The sequence below is a fragment of the Silene latifolia genome, chromosome X (genome assembly GCF_048544455.1).
Source record: "Silene latifolia isolate original U9 population chromosome X, ASM4854445v1, whole genome shotgun sequence".
Classification (NCBI taxonomy): Eukaryota; Viridiplantae; Streptophyta; class Magnoliopsida; order Caryophyllales; family Caryophyllaceae; genus Silene; species Silene latifolia.
In genome coordinates this window covers 128,681,612-128,702,570 of record NC_133537.1, presented here as the reverse complement: position 1 = coordinate 128,702,570, position 20,959 = coordinate 128,681,612, and the positions used below count along the sequence as shown (strand labels likewise).

At 41.0% G+C, this 20,959-nt stretch overlaps 1 protein-coding gene and 2 non-coding genes across 3 annotated transcripts; 2 read left to right on the top strand and 1 right to left on the bottom strand.

The window, feature by feature from the left end:
* Positions 1-15,136: 15,136 nt before the first annotated feature.
* On the top strand, positions 15,137-15,209 carry TRNAK-CUU (transfer RNA lysine (anticodon CUU)). Its single transcript has one exon. It is a non-coding gene; the product is annotated as a tRNA-Lys (tRNA).
* Positions 15,210-15,281: 72 nt separating this feature from the next.
* TRNAV-AAC (transfer RNA valine (anticodon AAC)) lies at positions 15,282-15,355 on the top strand. The gene has a single exon. It is a non-coding gene; the product is annotated as a tRNA-Val (tRNA).
* A 148-nt stretch (positions 15,356-15,503) lies between these two features.
* On the bottom strand, positions 15,504-17,139 carry LOC141623596 (protein HHL1, chloroplastic-like). Its single transcript, XM_074439704.1, has 5 exons — positions 16,630-17,139; positions 16,405-16,542; positions 16,234-16,320; positions 16,065-16,112; positions 15,504-15,872 (listed from the first exon to the last, which is right to left on the bottom strand). The coding sequence occupies exons 1-5, from the start codon at positions 16,912-16,914 to the stop codon at positions 15,738-15,740; spliced, it is 693 nt and encodes a 230-aa protein (XP_074295805.1). The 5' UTR covers positions 16,915-17,139; the 3' UTR covers positions 15,504-15,737.
* Positions 17,140-20,959: the final 3,820 nt, after the last annotated feature.

Genomic DNA, 20,959 nt, shown 5'->3' with positions numbered 1-20,959 from the left:
GTTGGCCACCCAATCCGAGTATTCAGACACTTTGATGAACCCAGCCTTGAACTGTTTGTCCACCTCTTCCTTGATTTTCAGGGCCCATTCAGGACGCATCCGGCGTAGCTTCTGTTTCACAGGTTTAGCTCCGGTTTTAATGGGTATCTGGTGCTCTGCAATTTCTCTGTCAATCCCAGGCATATCTCTGTAAGACCAGGCGAACACGTCCTTGTATTCGTGGAGGAGGTCAATGAACTGTTTTCTTTCCGAGGGGTCCAGGGTTGTCCCTATCCTAAGTTCTTGAGGTGTATTGTCGGTTCCTACGTTAATAGGTTCGGTTTCCTCAATGATGGGGGTTCTGGTTTCCCGTTTGTCAAGTTCTTTGGCTAAGTGAGGTGGGTAGTTACTCAAGTCAAGTTCCTCATAGTCATTCAGAATTGCATTGCAGTTAAATTGAGACGAGTCATAAGCAAACTTAGCGTTCATTAAGTTGACACGAACGAATAGCTCGGAAAGGACGGACATCTCGTGGTCAGTCAGAGGCGACACAACAGAGGAAGTGGCCCCTGGAACAGGCTCCAGGGTGTCACCTTTCATGGGAGTGGGGGTGACCCTAGCAGACTCAGCCTCTGAATCAGCCACGACTTTGTGATAAAACAGTGGGAAGGGGACCTTGACTGGGACATCCGGAGTGTTAGGAGCTAAGACAGACTCTGACTCCGACTCAGACTCTTCCTCATCTCCCTCCTTGAACATAGGGCCTTCTCCAGTTATTATCTTGAGAATGCGGTCTTGGCGATCGGTCCACTTGATGGTTTTCCTCCAGCCCTGGGTAGCTTTCTCCGGGTCAGTATCGGAGATCAAGGTGGTTGGATCAAATTGGTTGTCTTTCAGGGCGATGTTGATGATGTCCTCATAGTCGAGGTGTTTGATGTTATCTTCCCCGAAGAGGAGTGTGACAGCTTGTCCGTCAAGGCATGGTGACGGTTTGGACTCAGTTGATGCAGCTTCGACGTTGTCGGGAATAAAGTAGCAGTCCTGAAAGACTTCCACTCCCGGGTATCTAGCCCTGGCCACAGAGTCAAAGATTGGCTCCGGAAAGCCGTGGTAGAGTTCAGACTCTCCCTCGGGGACAAAGTATCCGTTGAGAGTCAGGTGGTAGGGACGGAGGATAACCCCGTGCTTCTTGCGTTTTCGGACTAGGAGGTTCATCTCCTGGATATCTTTGTCAGTAGGTTCGTATCCCAGCCTAAAGGGAATGTTGGGGACCTTAGCTTGTTTCAAGGGAGGCAATGTGTCCTTTAGTGGATTGAGCGGCAAACCCGGGAAGTAACCCTGACGCATCATGATACGGTTGATCGTGAGGTTGGTGAACGGGTCACACTCAGAGGTTGCAGGTTCATCATTTATGGCGTTCACGGCTTGGAAACCCCACATTTCATTGTCGTCCTCCTCAATGGCTTGGGAGGCTACCCCTCTTCTCATAACTGCTTTGATTGGGGAAGCGGGGATCGTGATCGTTTTCCCGTTGAAGGGGACCCTGATCTTTTGGTGGAGCGTTGATGTGACCGCCTTGACGGCGTGAATCCAGGGACGTCCCAGGAGCATGTTGAAGGACGCGTCGATGTCGACCACTTGAAAACTGGTTTGCCTTTCCAGTGGTCCGGTTGCGACGGTTAAAGTGACTAGCCCAGCGACCTTGCGATGAGTGCCGTCGTAGGCGCGTACTCCTTGATTCGTTGGGATTAGATCAGATTCCTTGATACCCAACCTGTGGGCAGTTTTGAGAGGAATGACATTCACGGCAGAACCGTCATCCACGAGGACCATTGGCATATTTTTCTGGAGGCATTGTACGATGATGTACAGAGCCAGGTTATGATTGGCTCCGAACAGGGGGATATCCTCGTTGGAGAAGACGACCGGGTTACTCAGATCAGGGGCGTCTCTCGTCATGTGTGCCACTATTTCTTCTGGGGAAGAGGTGGAGGGCACGGTTAATTTCCCAAGGCTGCAGGGGCCCGTCGGTGCTCAAAAGATGTTGCGATCAGTTGCCAAATTGAGATTTCGGCTTTTGCTTTCTGGAGCTGTTTCAAGATTGAGTTCTCGGGAGCCTTTGGTTGAGTGTCCACTTCCGGGACGACTTGGTCATTCGTTGTTGGAACGACCGCTGGGTTGCTCGGATTCTGATAGGGACGTCCGGATCGGGTGAGATGTCCGATTTCCTTCGTCCGCTTTTCACTCCCCGGGATGACATATACATCCTCAACATCATCCCGCCATATGCCGTTAATTTCAGGGTCTCGAGGATACCTTGGAGGGGTATTCCTCGGTGGGTAGTTCTTGTGGGGAATGTTTTTGTGAGGGCGATTTTTATGGGGGTAGTTATTTTGAGGGTAATTATTTTGAGGGTAGTTATTTTGAGGGTAGTTCTCGTGAGGTCTATGCCAGAATGGTCGCGGGAGCAATCCATCCTGGGTTGGGTAGTTTTGAATGCTTGGGGAATTCTCCCTCGGACGCGGTGTTGGGGGATTAAAGATGAGTCGACAGTAGGCATCGTCGAGCCGGGTGATTCTCTCAGAGAGGCTGGCCATGGTCTCTTCGACTTGCTGAAACATAGTGAGCATGGTGGCAGCACTGAACACGAACACTCCGTCTGAAGGATCTTTTTCCAGAACGTTCACCTCGTCGTCAATTGGCAGGATGAGATGAGAGCAGTCTAGGGTCGGCTCATCGTCAGAGATGGCGTGAATTCCCAGGGGATTCGTCTTGTTGTTCGGCTTAGTTGGTGGGGGTATGGGTAAATCTCCTTTTTCAATCATGTCCTGAATGAGGTGCTTGAGTTTGAAGCAATTTTCGGTATGATGCCCTTTCCCTCGATGATACTGGCAGTAGGCGTTGGGGTTCCAAAATCGTGATTTCTTGGCGTCGGCCGGGTCCGGGGTGGGCCCGATCGGTTGTAACTTCCCTTGGTCCATGAGCCTTTTCAAGGCACTTGCATAAGTCGACCCTATGATGGTGAACACTCTCTGGGGGCGTTCAGTTTTCTTGGCAGATGGTTCGACGAGGTCCGGTTGAGGTGGATCCTTGATAACCCCTATCTTGTTTGTCTGGCCGTAAGGGCGAGATCCGGTTGAGGTGGATCCTTGATAACCCCTGCCAGTGGTCTTTGCTAAGACACCCTTTCGGAGGTCGTCCTCAATACGTGTCCCCAGAATCTGCAGATCTTGAAAAGTTTTGATATTTTGATACCTCAGTAGGTTGGCATAAACCGGGGAGGTTGTTGACGATTTTTCCACGAGTTGATTCACTCGGCTTATCGACCAACTGAGTACTCACCCTCCTCCAACGGGTTAGGAACTCAGTGAATCCTTCCTTGTCGTTTTGGGTTAACACCTCGAGAGTACGGGTGTTGGCCTGGATTTCGACGTTGTCGGCATACTGTTTGGCAAACTCAACTGCGATCTCATCCCAAGTGGTAAGGTTTTTCGGATCCAAGGAGTAGTACCATTGGCGAGGAATCGGTTCCAAAGAGGATGGGAAGATTCTGGTAAAAAGCTCCTGTTTGACCCCCTTGATGGCCATGTAGTCTTTGAAAGCACGGATGTGGTTGAGTGGGTCCTCCACTCCCTTGAACTTAGGCACATCAGTCAGGGTGAAGTTGTCAGGTAACTGGTCCCCAACAGGTTCGAACCTTCGGTTATTTTCAAGGTGGATGTTGTTACCCCGGGCTAGGAGTTGTTCTTCCAAGAGTTTCAGCCTCTTCTCAGTTTCAGTCAGAGGTGGGGTATTATGTTCCCCAATTTCCTTGTTCTCGAGGGCGACGATACGGGTCTCGACGCGATCTAGGGTGTCCTTAAGAGCGGTAAGCAGGCTGGCTAGCTGCTCAGTTGTGACATCTCATTTGTTATCATTGTTGTTGTGGTTGACAGACGAAGTCGAAGACGGGGCCATGGCTCTGAGGCAGAAAAACGGCTCACATTACCACTCAATCCGACACGGTTCCAAGACTGAACGCAGACAACACAAAGGACGAGACAAAGATCAACTCAATAAGATGGGGTGACCGTGTGTGGTCCCTCGGTGCTGACTCGATTTGTGATGTGACGGTGTTTGACCGAACCTTTGACACGAGTCCAATCATGACGGCGCGACGCCATTGGACGGGTCTCGTGGTGAGACGACTCATAAGTAAAGACCCATAAGTACGTTTAATTTGACTCGATAGACACGAGGCGGAATTGGAATGGTGGACTGAAGTTTTCGAAAATAGAAATTTTCAAAAAGATTCATTTGTCGCTTTAATGGGCGGCTTCCGAAGATAGAAATCTCCGCAAGTCGATCAGTTGAAAGGGTTGTCTTAAGTTTATTTGCAAAACACGGTTTGAGCTTGAGTCGGCTCGGAAAACAGTGTGTTGGTTCCCAAGACGGTTTTGAAATTCAAAATTGTATGTTTTGATAATCGGGTTTGAAATGTTTGAAAAGGTCTCGGGGACAGTGCATGGTCCTCGGGATCTCGAAAGTGTCTCGAGAAAAGGGTGTGTGCTTTTCTCGGGTTTTGGAAGGGAGCCATTGTCGGCGCGAAACGGGTTAAAATCCGTGTCTAGACGCGGCGATTATAACGGCGTAAAAAGGTGATTTGAAATGGTTATACAAAACCGGGTTTAAAAATCGTCATTACGACGGCCTAGAAAGGCGTGTTGAAATGGCTATACAAAACCGGGTTTGAAAATCGTCATTATGACGGCCTAGAAAGGCGTGTTGAAATGGTTATACAAAACCGGGTTTGAAAATCGTCATTACGACGGTCTAGAAAGGCATGTTGAAATGGTTATACAAAACCGGGTTTGAAAATCGTCATTACGACGGCCTAGAAAAGCGTGTTGAAATGGTTATACAAAACCGGGTTTGAAAATCGTCATTACGACGGCCTAGAAAGGCGTGCATCGGTCGGCGAAAGACCGAGGTTTGAAATGGCCATTATAACAGCGCAAAAAGGGTGTTTTTGAAAGTTTGAAAATGACGCGGAAGGACTTATGATCAAATAGCACATAAGCACTCACAGTTCATTATATTATGCATCATGCTGACACGGGTTTTGGCTTAGAAAGGGTGGGTTACACACCAAGCAATCAAACCCCGATTTGCGAGAGGGATACCAGTCCAAACAAAATGTGTAAGGAGGGTGCCCTAGCCTCGTGCTCGAAAGTGATGAAAGCTCTTTGACGAAACAGAAATGTGTGACGTCAATGGTAGGCTTGACTCAATCGGGATTCGAAACGCGGGGATGAGAAAACTCACGCCGACGGGACGAGCCAATTGATCGAAAAGGGGTAGGTTGTGGGCCCGGACAAGGAACCCGACCGTGACCGTAATATCAATTAATGCATTCCAACCAAGACCTCGTTCGTGTCTCACCATATAGGGATCACAAAGACGTAAGTGTCCTAGTTTTCCCCAGCGGAGTCGCCAATCTGTGGACATGGCCCACCTGCAAGCCCAGCCGATCTGTGGACATACATCGGTCTTTTGAAAGCCACGCTCGGCGGCGTAAAAATGCCTTCGACCGGATCGTTTTAGATCGGTCGGTTTCGTCTCGGTAAGGGTCTCGAAATGATTAGAGATGTTCGGAGTCACCGCCAAGCATTTGTGGGATGCCTGGAACCCATTCGAATTCCACTTTATACCTCGGTCAAATCGAAGCACAAAGCAGCGTTTGACATAGGTACTAAAGATAAGGAAATCGTCCCTCTTTAGCAGCCTATCTCTAGAATGACTCTCGTACGCCCTGGATAAGGTCGTCCACTATCCAAAGTTTCCGAGTAAGAGGTGAAGGTACGTATTGGGAAGCCCTTTAATCAGACACCCAATCCCGCCCGCATTTAGCGGCCTCTACTGATCGATCTTGGTTGGTTGAATGCAAAAGTTGATAAAACGGTTTAAATGCATGAATGCGCATCCAATAATTTAAACCTAACATGTGAGAGCTTTCTAAGTCGGTTGATTTAATCCAAGTATCAAGTATAAGATGTCGAGTTGGACTAATGGTTGATTTGCATGCAAGACGGAAATTAAACATCCATTTACCGTATTAGGTTTAGGGTGCATAACATGATCCATTTGTCTTAGTAAGGCATTTTGCAAATATGGTTTTGAATAATCGAATAGTCATCTGATCCGTCCTATATCCGGGTTAGCCGGAGTCGGGATCGTCCTAGACTAATCTTTGGAAGGAAAGGCCCCATGCACTGAGACGGCTATAAGAGGCGCGAGCCAGCCGGCGGTGTAAGGGGCCTCCCTCTGGTTTTGAAAATGAGAAAGAAAAGGCCTGCTTTAGGCGCGGATTAGCCAACGGTTGTAAGCCGTGTTCTGACTGTTTAGAAAACGTTATAAAACGTGTTGAAAATGGGTTTTTGAACCCGGTTTGGTTTGGAAAGGGTCGTTTAGACCGCATTTGTCGATTTGAAGAACTAGACTCGAATAATCATCATTATCTGATAATATTCGGTGTCGGGTTCGGTTTGACACACTTGACATGAATAGTTTTGAAAATGATTATGGACTAGTTGTTTTAAGTCCATTTTGAATGTAATTAGTCGGTACTCGTCATCGTACCCGGGTTAAAATCCGGCATGGTATGTAGAACCAAGGATGATTTTGTGTTGGTGACTAATATGTTTGTTTGAAAATGTAAAGAAATGAAATAAAAGGCTTTAAAATACCTTTTAAATGTCATTAACCAAATATTATCACCGAAACACGGATTTAACCGCCATGGTATGAAGAACCAAGGGTGAAAAATGCTTTATGGTTAAAACATGTGAAATGAAACAAAAGGTTTCGAAAATACTTGAAATGGTAAAAACCGATTACAAATATGAAAAATGGGTTGAGGGGAATGACGAGAACAAACACGGTTGATCTCTGGTCTGAGTACCCCATTTAGGCGCGAGCCATTTGGCGACCTAAGGGGCTTCTGCCTCAGACCAAAAATCGGTTTTGGCTCGTTTATCCCATGTTTTGGTTCATATTATGCATGTTTTAGCATGTTAGAGTCAGGAAACAAATGAAAACATAATAAAAGAGGATTTTTACATCCTCATGCTTACATGTTTGGTTATGGCGAGTGACCGACGTAAGTGTAACAACTTGTTTGATCGGAAAAAACTCGGTTTAAAACCGTTTTGGTAAGTAAAAAGAGTGTTTTAAAAGTTTAGTGATGGTGTAGTGGTCGAAGTGGTAGGTCAAGTGGTTTAATGCACGATGACGGTACCAAACAATGTGTAAGGCTCGTGTTTACGATCGGTAGGTCGTAAATACGCGTCGGATTGTGACTTAAGAAGTCGAGTCGAGAATTTTAAGGGAGAAAAGAGGGGGCGGACACTCGCGTAAGTCTCAAATGGGTGGCATTTGAGAGGTATTTATAGGAGAATGAGTGGTTGTGTGAGTTTTGAGCGACGTGGCCACCTGGGCTGCTCAAAGAGGCGCGAGCCACGTCGCGGCACTTCGAGTTGTGTTGTCACTATCACAACAAACGCAATCATGATTTGTTCTATCCTAGGTTTTGTAGTCACATGTTTGGTACTTGACCAACATGAATCCGGGAAAACTTAGTATAGAAGGCTTGAAGATATTTTGTTTTTGTGGTTGACTCGGTTTGACTCGTTGTTGGAGTCGGGATTTGAATTTTTGAGTCGGTTTTTGGTCCGGTGTCGGTTTTGACTCTGGTTAGTGTCATTGCGACCCCGTCGCCGTGCATTAAACACTCCAGGTATTTTTGAAATGTTTTGAAATGTTTTGTTTTCGAAATCGTTTTAAGTTTTCCGATGTAAAGTTGTACACAAACTGTCGATCAAACGCTGCGATCCCAAAACATGTTGTAGTCCGATAATCATCGGGTGTTTGTTGGAGTCTCAGCAAATACCGGGTATCTACAACACCATCTTGAGTTTGCTTGATTTGAACCCCAAGGAAGAAACCTAGTTCTCCCATCATACTCATCTCAAACTCAGATTTCATTAGTTCCGAAAAGTACAAGTAAAGGAGTTCATTCGTTGCACCAAATATTATGTCATCGACATAAATCTGTACAATCAACAATTCACCACACTGTGACTTTATGAACAATGTCTTATCAACCAATCCACGCACAAAACCATTTTCCAAAAGAAATTTTGACAAGCAATCATACCAAGCTCTTGGAGCCTGTTTTAAACCATAAAGCGCCTTGTCCAATTTAAAAACATGGTTTGGAAATTCATTGTTCATAAAACCCGGTGGTTGCTCCACAAAGACCTCTTCTTCTAAATAACCATTTAGAAAAGCCGTTTTGACATCCATTTGAAAATTTTTGATGCCTTTGTGAGCTGCAAAAGCTATGAGCATACGTATGGCTTCAAGCCTAGCTACTGATGTGAAGGTTTCATTATAATCAATGCCTTCTTGTTGTTTAAATCCTTGCACCACTAGTCTAGCTTTATTCCTTACGATATTGCCCGAATCATCTAGCTTATTGCGAAAGACCCATTTGGTACTAATCACGGTACAACCAGTAGGTCTAGGGACAAGATGCCATACCTCATTCCTTTTGAACTGATTAAGTTCCTCTTGCATTTCCATCACCCAACTCGGATCTTCAAGTGCCATGGTGATGTTCGTCGGTTCAATTTGTGAGAGGAACGCATGAGATGCAAAGAAATCATTGAGGGATGATCTTGTTTTCCTTCCTGAATACAAGTCACTGGTCAAGTTAGAAAGGGGGTGAGATTTTTGGTATTTCCACTTCTTTGGTACGATTAAGGATGGTGAGGCTTCTTGGGGTTCTGACTCAACAGTTCGCTCAACTGTTGGTTCTGGTTCATTTTGTGTTTGAAGGTTTATTTCTGTTTGTTCATTTTGTTCAAAGGTACCCTCATTCCCCCTGGATGTCGTAGCCTCATTTTGTGGTTCAAGTGGTTCTGTTCCCCCTATCTCTTGGCCAGTTCCTTCAATCAACAGTTGATCCGACTGTTGATTCAGCTCCTCTTGTTCGTTCTCCTCGTGTACATCATCCATGTCATGTCGGATCATTCCAAGCTCATAGTTCGCATCATCTTCATCATCCTCTTCCTGTGTATTAGAATGAAAAAGACTAGACTCATCAAATATGACATGCACACTTTCTTCCATTTTCATGGTTCGTTTATTATACACTTTATAAGCCTTGCTACGATCCGAATAACCGACAAATACGGCCTCATCACTACGAGCATCAAATTTACCCAAATTATCCTTTCCATTGTTGTGAACAAAACATTTGCTTCCAAAACATTTCAAATAGGATAAATTAGGCTTTCTTCCTTTAAGTAACTCGTAGGGTGTTTTGTTAAGCATTTTTCGGATCATAACACGGTTATAAATGTGACATGATGTGTTGACGGCTTCAGCCCAAAAATTCTTTGGCAACTTACTACTAATGAGCATAGTCCTAGCCATGTTTTCAAGTGTATGGTTCATACGCTCTACAACCCCGTTTTGTTGAGGTGTAGCACACGCGAAAAAGTTATGGCTAATACCGTGTTCATCACAATAAGTAATAAATGAGGAATTTTCAAATTCGGTTCCATGGTCGGATCTCAAGGATATGAGCTTTTTATCAAACTTGTTTTGGACCTTTTTCAACCAAATTAAAAATTCATCAAATACTTCATCTTTAGAACTTAAATAGAGAAGCCAAACAAATCGTGAAAAATCGTCAACAATCACACATAAGAAACGACTACCTCCTTTACTTCTAACACGCAGTGGACCACATAGATCAATATGAAGTAACTCAAGAGGTTTAAATGTACTAACGAACTTTTTGGATTTAAAGGAGTTTCTTACTTGCTTCCGCTTAGCATAATCATCACACAAACTATTAAATTCAAATTTCATATTAGGAATGTCGTCGACTAAGTCAAGTCGCTTAAGGGTGTTCAATGTTCTAGCATTTACGTGACCTAATCTCTTATGCCAAAGCCATGGGTCGTTATTTTTTAAAGCACTCATACAAGACATGGTACGACTAGACAATGCAAAAAGATTAGTCAAGTAAACATCTTTAACATGTTTTCCTTCTAGAACAACTTCCCTTGTATTACCATCTAAGACACGAGATTCACTAGCACAAAATTCAACGATATTACCATTATCACACAATTGAGATATAAGGAGATTATGCTTCAAACCTTTGACAAGCAACACTTTGTCGACACATTGTGACGATGACTTACCAACCTTTTCGATTGCAATAATTTCACCTTTCTTATTGTCAGCAAACGTCACGGTGCCACCATTGTAGGCTTCTAGTGAGAGAAATTGGTTTCTACTTCCCGTCATATGACGTGAACATCCACTGTCCAAGTACCAATTGCTGCTGCTTCTCACTATTGCCTATAAGAAATCAAGAGGTTAGTTTAGGAATCGAAACGAATTTGGATCCCTTTTTGTGAGTTGCATTGTTAATCAAATCTTTGCGAACCCACTCCTTTTTTGTAACCTTGATGTTCCTATTTAAGTCGTTTAGTCTGTTAGGACAACCATTAAATACATGACCGGTCTTATCACAAAGGTTGCAAATAATATACTCAGGAAGGCCTGCATATTTTCTCCTTCGAAAATCAGTCTTGCTTGATTCCTGGTTTCGGAGGTTACAGTTCACTGAATTGTTACTTTAGAAACCAAGTCCATCTTTTCTTCAGATTTTTGGGACTGATTTATGAGGGAGTCTAAGATGTTTTGGCTACCTTCCCATTTCCTGTAAAACTCTTTAGCATCATGCAACTCTTTGGTCAATGTTTCAATTTTAGCAAGATAGTCAAGATTTACTTTGCCTACTTTGTCGAAAGCAGATTTAGCATGACTACATTCATCACTAAGCAACATAGCAATTTCTTCAAGTTGCTTATTATCATGTCGACACGAGGTAAGGTCAGCTAGCAGTGAGTCTCGTTCTTTAATCAAAATATCAACTTGAATAATTAAAGACTCGTTTTCTTTTTCAACATCAGAAACAACAGTTGAGGCAACCGTTGATTTTGACGAGCTAGCAATATTCGTGAGAACAAGGTTTTCTTTTCTCAATTTCTTTATTTCTTTTCTGAGTGATGGAATGATTTTACTTTCTTTTATCTCGTCTAGATACTCTCTAAGACCAACATTTTCTTCAGCAATTTCCTCAATTTGAGTTTGCAAGTCGTAGAGTTTATCATTTTTAGCAAGACTCTTGTCAAGTACATTATCAAACATCAAACAAAGCTTATCCTTAGAAAGAGTTCTCACCTTATTCTTGAGATTCATTACCTCGGTGTCGGAGTCATCGCTGGAGTCGTCGGAATGAGCCATAAGGCAGAGTGCGGATTCTTTCTTTGAAGACTTGGGTCCGTCAAGATCAAGACGAGTTGTCATGCAAACTTTGACATCTAATTCTTCCTCAAGGACTTCATCCTCATCTGAATCAGATACACCCCATATTGCAGACATGACTTTATGTTTAAAATATTTCTTTGCAAAATCTCGTTTTTCTCTAGATTTGAACTCATTCCACTTGGGGCAATCTTTGATAAGGTGACCTTTCTCACCACATTTGAAACAAGCCACCGTGGAATAAGATCTTTTCTTTTGAAAATGTTTTCTATTAGCATTGTTGAACTTCTTAGGATTGTGACTATTGATCATATCCGCCATGTTACGTGAGTACATGGCTTGTTCGTCATCTCCATCATCTTCCTCATCACTTGAGGTTGATTTGAGAGCGAAACTTCTAGCTTTGGAACTTTCACCCGAGCGCTTTGCGAGACTTAACTCGTGTGTCATGAGTGAACCCATTAGCTCATTGAGGGACAATTTGGACAGATCTTTAGGCTCCTCAATAGCCGTCACCTTCGGTTGCCATTTATCACTTAGGCTATGAAGGATCTTTTGGACTATATCCTCGGAATCAAACTCTCTACCTAGACCTTTAAGTTCATTGACAATACTAGAAAAGCGAGAAGAAAGACAATTGATTGACTCATCTTTCATCATATTGAACATCTCTTATTGTTATATGAGAAGGTCAATGCGATGCTTCTTGACTTGAGACGTTCCTTCATATGCAAGGTTTAAGGTGTCCCAAATCTCTTTAGCCGAGGTACATCCGGAGATGCGATTGATATCTTGTTCACCGATGCCATATTGAAGAATGGACATGGCTTTAGAATTTTTCTCGACTTTACGATAGTCAGCCTCGACATAACTGTCCTCACTTTTTACGGCACTGTTCCCATAAGAGTCAGTAACCGTTATAGCAAGGGGACCCTTTTGAATAATGACCCAACACTCATAATCCGTACTTTTGACGTAGTGTTCCATACGGTGCTTCCACCAGGAGTAGTTATCCCCTTTGAAGATAGGGTACTTAGTATGTTTCCCGTCCATGACTATAGGATCATCTCACTGGTAGTTAACCAGTTATCAAGAGCGCAAAGCTCTGATACCAATTGAAGAGTCACGGACGAGGGCACCTAAGAGGGGGAGGGGGTGAATTAGGTGTCTATTTAAAAATTTAAGCATAATGAAAGCTTCTTTTAAAACTCTTAAACACTTTTAACAATGCTTAGATGAAAGGAGAAGTCGATACTTAGAACTATAGAGTTAGAAGTATTCAACAACGATTCAGCAAGCTGAAGTTACAGTGTACTCAACAGTTGATTTTGTAAATAAAAATGTGAGTAGAGTGTGCAGCGGAAATAAAACAAAATAGACACGACTAACGGTGTTTTTAAAAACTGGTTCGGTCACTACTCCGCGACCTACGTCCAACGCTATTTTATTAAACGTCTCAGAAGTAAACATATACAAACTAAGACCACCCCGAATAATAAAACAACTCCCCAACCTACTCTGGTTGCTAATGCTTAAAAGCTACTCCGCTTCCAAGACTTTTGCTTTGGGCTACTCCGCCGAAAGACTCCTTGCTTAAAGCTACTCCGCAATAAGACTTTTGCTTTGGGCTACTCCGCCGAAAGACTTCATGCTCAAAAGCTACTCCGCTTCGAAGACTTCATGCTTAAGGATAACTCTATCCTAAGACTTTTTTATTCTACCCGTTTGTTACAAGACCACTTATCTCAATGTTGTTCACTCAATTGAACGGAGGAGATAAAGTTTAAGTACAAAACACGGGATCCTTGAACACGACTAAAACGACTAGGTGCAACAACAAACTCAAGTAAAAGACTCAAAAGATAAATAAACAAACTTGCAAAATGATTTAAAGATTTTGAAATGATAAACGGTTTTGCAAAGTTAATTTACTCGATTGAAAGCTTAAGTCTTTTTCAGTTTAAAACTCGTTTGTTGCACACTTGTAAAAATGAATTAAGCAAGATATTTATAATGTTCAAGTAGTATACTTTACACATTAAAATATCTTACACTCATAAGCACAAGTGAATAAAATAATGTAAGTAGTTTGGTTGGGCAACATGCACAAGCCAACCGAATTTCTCTCCAAGAAACCGAGTATTCTTCCTCAAGAAATATATGCCTAAGATTGCAAGAAATCAGGTTGTGCACACATACAAAAATAGGCTGGGTTTTTCAATAAGAAACAAGCATAAATGGTTGTGTTTATGGGAACCATAAACATTTCCATAAATGTAAAAGCAAACAACTCATTTATAGTAAGTGTCTTATTGTGCAAGCAAACTCCTTAACAAGTCATTGAAAGCTGAATTTTCTTTAAAAGACTTCAAAATATTTCCAGAAAACATTTGTGAACAATGAAAGCATTTTAACAAAGATTCAAATATTTTCGAAATATTTCTTTCAAAGACGAGCCTTAATTAACTGTTGACTCAACTGTTGTTTTTGCACCTAAACGTAAATTCGTGTTAAGCAATCATCTTACAACACATGACATTAGCACTAATGACAATCTTCATCTTTGATCTTCATGATGACATTCTTGATAACCTTGAATTGATAATTGGAGCTTCATGCTACATGGTTAAACTTAAGAGGCACACAATTAAATAACAATGAGATTAATTTGTCTTAAGGCATCATCAACACTAGCTTAATCAAATTGGGTTTCTTCAAATTATGAGATGCTTCAACAAGTTATCACAAAAGCAAGGAACATTGCAACAAACAAGCAATAGATGAACATTAAAGAGGCAAGGGTAATTACTTCTCACAACAAAACATTCATCATGGCATTCAAACTTAGAAATTGAAATAAATGAAAGATTAGAAAGTAGAGAGTCAATACAATGATAAAGTCGAAGACTTGAAACGGATTACACCAAGCAAGGAAGGATTTAGCCTTCCATAGTCTTCATAAACCCAAAATAACAAGGAAAGATTACAATTTGAATGAAAAAGTCTCCTAAATTATTACAAGATTCAAACACTAAAATGATGAGATTAGATGAGATGATATGATGTTCTCCCTCCTTTCAGGTCTTCAAACTCTTGGGTATATATAGAGCTTCACGAAAACCTAAAAAGATTTCCACTTAAGAAGCCCAAAAGAAGATTAGAAGGCCCCGTAAATCAGAGTTGCGCAGCCTGCGCCAAAAACCTTCTTGCCTGCGCAATCGTGCGCAGCTGCGCCCCATGTTTGCGCAACCTGCGCCTGGGCTCGCACTTTGGACTTCTAATTTCCAAGAACTAGACCTCTTCAATTGTTGTCATTTCTTCTAATCTTCACTCCTCACTTTTCCCAGCTGGATATTAGGCCACGTGTGAGCCGCTTGTGCCTTGTCTTGACCGTTGAAAGGTTCTCCTTGACCCTCGGGTTCCGTGCGTCAAAATCAGTTGTAAAACCGAGGTAAAATGGACAAGTTGCCACATCATAACCGATTATCAAATACTAGGAAAAGCACACTTAAAGACCCATATTAAAAGACACGAGGGTGATAAAATCACCCTCTTAGACCAACACAAAACACTACTATCACTACCCCACATGTAAATGAATTTGGATCACATAAATCTTCCAGAAAAGAAAATAGTGAAGAAAACATGAATAATTCGTTTTAGGAAATAAGGAAGAAAATTGAGGATAGGAGGGAGTATTTTGTTCACTTGAAAAATGTATTTTTTTGATTGTTATAAATATGACACTAACAACCATCTTATCAATTAAGCCCGTCTAGCTCAGTTGGTAGAGCGCAAGGTTCTTAACCTTGTGGTCGTGGGTTCGAGCCCCACGTAGGTCGTTTTGCATTTTTGTGTATTGAGGTAAGAAACAATATTATGTTCTTGTCAGTTGTCACTAATATTTACAACTCGGTTTTGTGGTGTAGTTGGTTATCATGTCAGTCTAACACACTGAAGGTCCCCGGTTCGAGCCCGGGCGAAGCCATCTTTTTAAAATTTTGAGCTGACAATCGTTTTTGTTTGTGATAGTAGCTTTTTTTTTTTAAGCATTGATTAGAAGTTGGTTTTGTGGTGTAGTTGGTTATAATGTCCAACAACCAAAGGTCCCCGGTCTGAGCCAGAGCGAAGCCACATTTGTGGAAACTTATTTGACCAACTTTTGAATTATATCATTTGGGTTCAGTCAGCATACATCATCCTCTGAAAAAGTAAAGACATCTATGCATCCATATATCATGAATTACATGAAATTACAAATGTCCAATACAGAAAAAGCCTGGATATGACGCCTATAATAACCACGCTATGGAGAGAGCCACACGGGTGTTGTTACCGAGTCCTTGCATTTGCAAACTAGATGCAAAAACTCAGTTGGATGTTTCTTCTACCTCCTCGGATGACGCTGTGTCTAAGGATGTCAGCTTTCCAAAGGATTCCTTTGCGTCTCCAAAGAAGTCTTTGACCTTATCCACCACCGTTTTCAGCTGATCAGGGGTTGGCAACTGGAAAGAACAAGTGACATTACCATTAACAATGATTTATGATTCTTATATATAGTGTGTAGTCAACCTTGACAGTTCACACCATGATTCTAAGCTATCTTGTGAGTAAACATTATTCCAAGTCACGTTGTACTGGCAAGAAAACAAAAGGTGTAGTGTAGTAGAGTTGAGTTAAAATAAAGGCAAAGTTACCTCAATAACATTTTTTGGAGAAAGAGCAGCTCTTACATTAGTGCCTTCCTGCATTTAGCAAAACAAGAATCAGACAATTAGACAGGACTGACTGCTTCCAAGAGCATTGGATAAAGACAAGAGGAGATAACATAAACGGAAGTGGAGACTGGAGAGGTAGAAACATTACAACAATCTTGTAGCCGAATCTGAACTCAGTTGCATTCCGTAACATGCGATTCTGTTTCTGTGCTGTCTTAATAGTCTCCTTCTCATCCTGTACAATACTGACTCACTATCAGCAAATTAAAAATGATTTAAAGCATGTAAGTGTAAGTGTTGGATGAGCAAAAGCACTTACTCGATAAACCACAGCAGCTATATTCCTGGTAAGTGTGTCCTTGTAGATATACTTGCCCAGAAAATTATCTTTTGCAGCAACCATTATCTTTGCAGTTGTACCACCAGTTACTAGATTAAGCGGGTACCATAGATAAACCTGCTCAATTCATGACTCAATAAAATTCTATTTACCTACAATATGAAATAATAATTAACAAAAAGGGAACAAGGAAAGAAACCAAACATTGGCAGCACGGATGAAGATGACAAACCGAGGATTGCCATCATCTTCAATCTTAGGCAAAGGAGGAGGAGTTGGAGGTTGAAACTGACGACTCATCATTCCCCTTTTACCCTTGGCTACAACTACAAATTGCAAAGGTGACACTACCCTTTCAGGTTTTTTGGTAATGGAAGAAGAGTGTAAAGAATGCCTGATAATGGAGGTACCACTTTCATCACTTCTTCTTGAGTTTAACTTCATGGGAAGTCTAATCAAGGGGTTTAATGACGACATACCCACCTCCATTTTTGGACTAATTAACTTTATCTCTTTATTTCTTTGCTTTGGTTTTTGTTCTTGTTCTTGGGATTATTAACAAGTATACTAAAGTTGTGTTGTTGCCATTCTTGTTATCTCTGGAGGTGGATAGCCTCACAACTCACCCCAATTCCGCTTATCCACATTCCACACCCTTTTTTATTTTCTTTGTTTTCTTTTGCACCAATTTTCTGCAATTTTTTAAGTGGTGCATTTTTTCCCCAAATAAATTCCATTTTGTAAAAAGATAAAAACAAATCGTCTCATAGTATGAGCCCGTTTTATTCTATAATTTATATTTAGACCTATCAAACGGGTCGAACAAACGGGTTATATGTTCGGTCATTTCGGGTTTGGGTAAAATACGGGTAAGGTCTATTTCGGGTTTGTAAAATACGGGTTTCGGGTCGCTTTTAGGGTCATCACGGGTATGACTAACGCCTTTTTACAAATTATTTTTTTTTAAAAAAAATTTACTTATAAAAACATGGTTATTCTTAATTTTTATTATTGTCTAGTTTAATACCCCTCCATTTTTCTATTTTCACCTCATTCCATTTTGCACAAATTTTAAGGAAGTTCATTAAAGAATGAAAAAGTATTGAAGGAGATACAAGTGGGGCTTGATTAAGCTTGTAAACTGAAATGCTTAAGAGAATGGTTAAGTCAATTAAGTACACATCAAACTTTTCATCTCCCTCCAAAATACAATGAGGAGGAAATTTAATAAGTCATAAATGTTCCCTCCAAAAACCTTGGTTCCCTAAATTAGTACACAGGATATATGATTACATTTCCCTATATACACTACATAATTTACAACTTCTATTCCATATTCTTCCTCTCTTCCATATTCTTCTTCTTCTTCTCTTCCATCATCCGCACTTCAAAAAACTGTTAATAACAAGTTTAAGGAAAAAAATATCAAGAATAATAAAAAGGCTGTAAAAAAAAAGAGTAAACTTACCAACATTAATAAAAAAATACGTGGCCCAAGTCTATCAAATGATGATAGACATAGAATAGGATGCTATTTATTCGAGAATAGCAAGGATCGCAAGCCAGTAAGAGGTTCAATAAACATCCTTGCAGCAAAATACCAAGTAGACAGGAAAACAATCTTTGAAGTTTGGAGGGTGATGGTATTTGTCGGTCCTTAAAACGATTTTAATAGACAAATCTCCAGGATCATATGCATGTTAGAAATCAGAATTAAACTAAATAAAGAGGGCAGTCGAATTACCTTGCAGCGGAATTAATCCGTGAGCAAATAATATCCAGCAAATAAGAAAAATAAGAACCAGATCAGAATAACCCAACTGCTACAAATAATCACGAGCACCCTAATTGTAGTGCCTCCACTAGTATCCACACGTATGAATAGGAGATGCGATTTGTATGCTATTACACAAGGTAGGGTTAGTTATTTCTCACAGAGGAATAGGATAAAACTGACTCCCTTATATCTCTATATATAGGGGAGTAATTACTCAGTTTCCTAATCAAACCCTAACTTTAATCGCAGCTGAGCCTAATCTAATTAGAGCCCTATTTCCATATTTCAGTCCGACTGTAAAAGGAAACACCGTATTCATCTTGTGTGTGACCCAATGGGCCCGTTTAATTCTACACGAGTCCTTAAACTCATTTAATACTCGGTCCGTAAGCGGCTTCTAGCAAAACGTTACGGTTAACTAGAATATAAACCGGATTACCTTAATTGGACTCCGGACATACTCCCACTTGTACTGTGTCCAATTAAAACCGTCTCTTTGCTACTATTGTTCCAATCAAGACTAAGATAGGAAAAGTGTCAATCTTATATGTCCCAATCATTTTTCTCGAATCTCTAAGTTGAATTGTTAAAGCAGACGACTGACAATCACCTCGTCTGAGCGCGGCCACGCATTTTACAATTCACACTATTCGAGAGGCCAGAAACAATAAACTCCCTTCAGTAAGGAAGAAAAAAATCTCATGTTGTTTAACCACATCCTATCACATGATCCATAATAAGTCCAAGCATTGCCGTTATAGTCACCAGTCACGGCTGACATTTGACAGTGTCAAAAAAAACTACTTAGAATGTACAGAAAGTGAAAAACTCAGGTCTAAAGACTGTATATTCACTACTAACTAGTGATAAGAAACTTTACTAACACTAAGCGAATCCTTAGTAATTAAAGTTCTTAACGGGTCTGTCTAATACATGTTCTCTAACATATACCCTATGTGCCTGGTTTGATATCTCAATATCATGACTTAAGGAACTTAGTCATCAACCAGCTCATATACTAATCATTTTAGGCATTCAAGTGTTCCAATTTAATGCCCTGATTAGAGACTATAATAAAAAAACATCATCCAAATAGAGTTCCAATACTAAGCCACGTACTTAGTGATCTATTTAATCAATGTTGACTATAGTGGAACAAACTTTTAATTAAACAATAAAATGAATAAAATCAAATAATAATTTTATTGAATAAATGAAGTAAATGTTATATATAACCAATTAAACATGTCAAATAAACTCCCACTAAAACAAATATCTCATAATAGGACTAAGACCACTCGATAATGCATCTTAGACCAATGGCAGCTCTATGAGTCTCATGCTTAGACTGCGGGAGAGGCTTTGTTAAGGGATATGCAACATTTGCATCAGTCGGTACTCTGCATATCTTAACATCACCTCTATCAATGATCTCTCTGATAAGGTGATATCTTCTCTCTATGTGTTTTGATTTTTGATGTGACCTCGGTTCCTTAGCTTGTGCAATAGCACCATTATTATCACAATAAACATCTATTGGACTAGAAATGCTAGGAATAACTCCAAGTTCACAAACAAATTTTTGAATCCAAACAACTTCCTTTGTTGCTTATGAAGTAGCAATATACTCAGCCTCTGTTGTAGAATCAGCCACAGTATCCTGTTTGGAACTCTTTCAGCTAACAACTCCACCATTTAGCAAGAATACATATCCAGATTGAGATCAAGAATCATCTCTATTAGTCTGAAAACTAGTATCGGTGTAGCCACTTAAAACGAGCACTTCATCCCCACCAAATACCAAGAACATATCCTTAGTTCTCTTAAGATACTTTAGGATATTCTTGGCAGTTGTCCAGTGACCTTCACCGGGATTATTTTGGTATCTACTCGTCATACTCAATGCATAAGCTACATCAGGACGAGTGCATAACATGACATACATGATAGAACCTATGGCGGAAGCATATGAAATTTTACTCATGCGCTCTTTCTCATCAGGTGTCGAAGGACACTGAGTCTTGCTAAGAGTAATGCCATGAGGCATAGGCAATAAACCTCTCTTGGAATCAATCATATTGAAACGCCGAATCACCTTATCTATATAAGTGCTTTGATTCAGACCAATAAGTCTGTTAGGTTTATCTCTATAGATCCTAATGCCCAAGATGTAAGCTGCATCATCCATATCCTTCATGGAAAAACAACTTCTAAGCCAGTCTTTAACGGACTGTAGCATTGGAATGTCATTCCCATAAGGAGAATGCATCGACATAAAGAACCAGAAATGCAACTGCACTCCCACTATTCTTCTTGTACACACATGGTTCTTCTTCGTTTCTAAGGAAACCAAACTCTTTGATCGCCTGATTAAAACGAAGATTCCAACTCCGAGATGCTTGCTTCAATCCATAAATGGATCGTTGAAGCTTGCAAATCTTCCCAGCATGTGTTGTGAAACCTTCAGGCTGTGTCATGTACACATCCTCTTGCAGATTTCCATTAAGAAAAGCTGTTTTCACATCCATTTGCCAAATTTCATAATCATGAAATGCAGCAACTGCTAGGAGAATCCGAATAGACTTAAGCATCGCTAATGGAAAATAGGCTTCATCATAGTCAATACCATGAATTTGCTTGAAACCTTTAGCTACAAGTCGCGCCTTATCTATATCCACATTTCTATCCATGTCAATCTTATTCTTGAAGACCCATTTACACTCAAATGGTTTTAACACCATCGGGTGGATTAACCAA

Excerpts from the sequence above, each read along its gene's own strand:
- LOC141623596 (XM_074439704.1), bottom strand. The coding sequence starts at position 16,914 with ATGGAGGTGGGTATGTCGTCATTAAACCCCTTGATTAGACTTCCCATG. Across the intron at positions 16,543-16,629 it reads TCTTCATCCGTGCTGCCAAT|GTTTATCTATGGTACCCGCT; the intron begins GTTTGGTTTCTT and ends TGAATTGAGCAG. Across the intron at positions 16,321-16,404 it reads TAGCTGCTGTGGTTTATCGA|GATGAGAAGGAGACTATTAA; the intron begins GTAAGTGCTTTT and ends AGTATTGTACAG.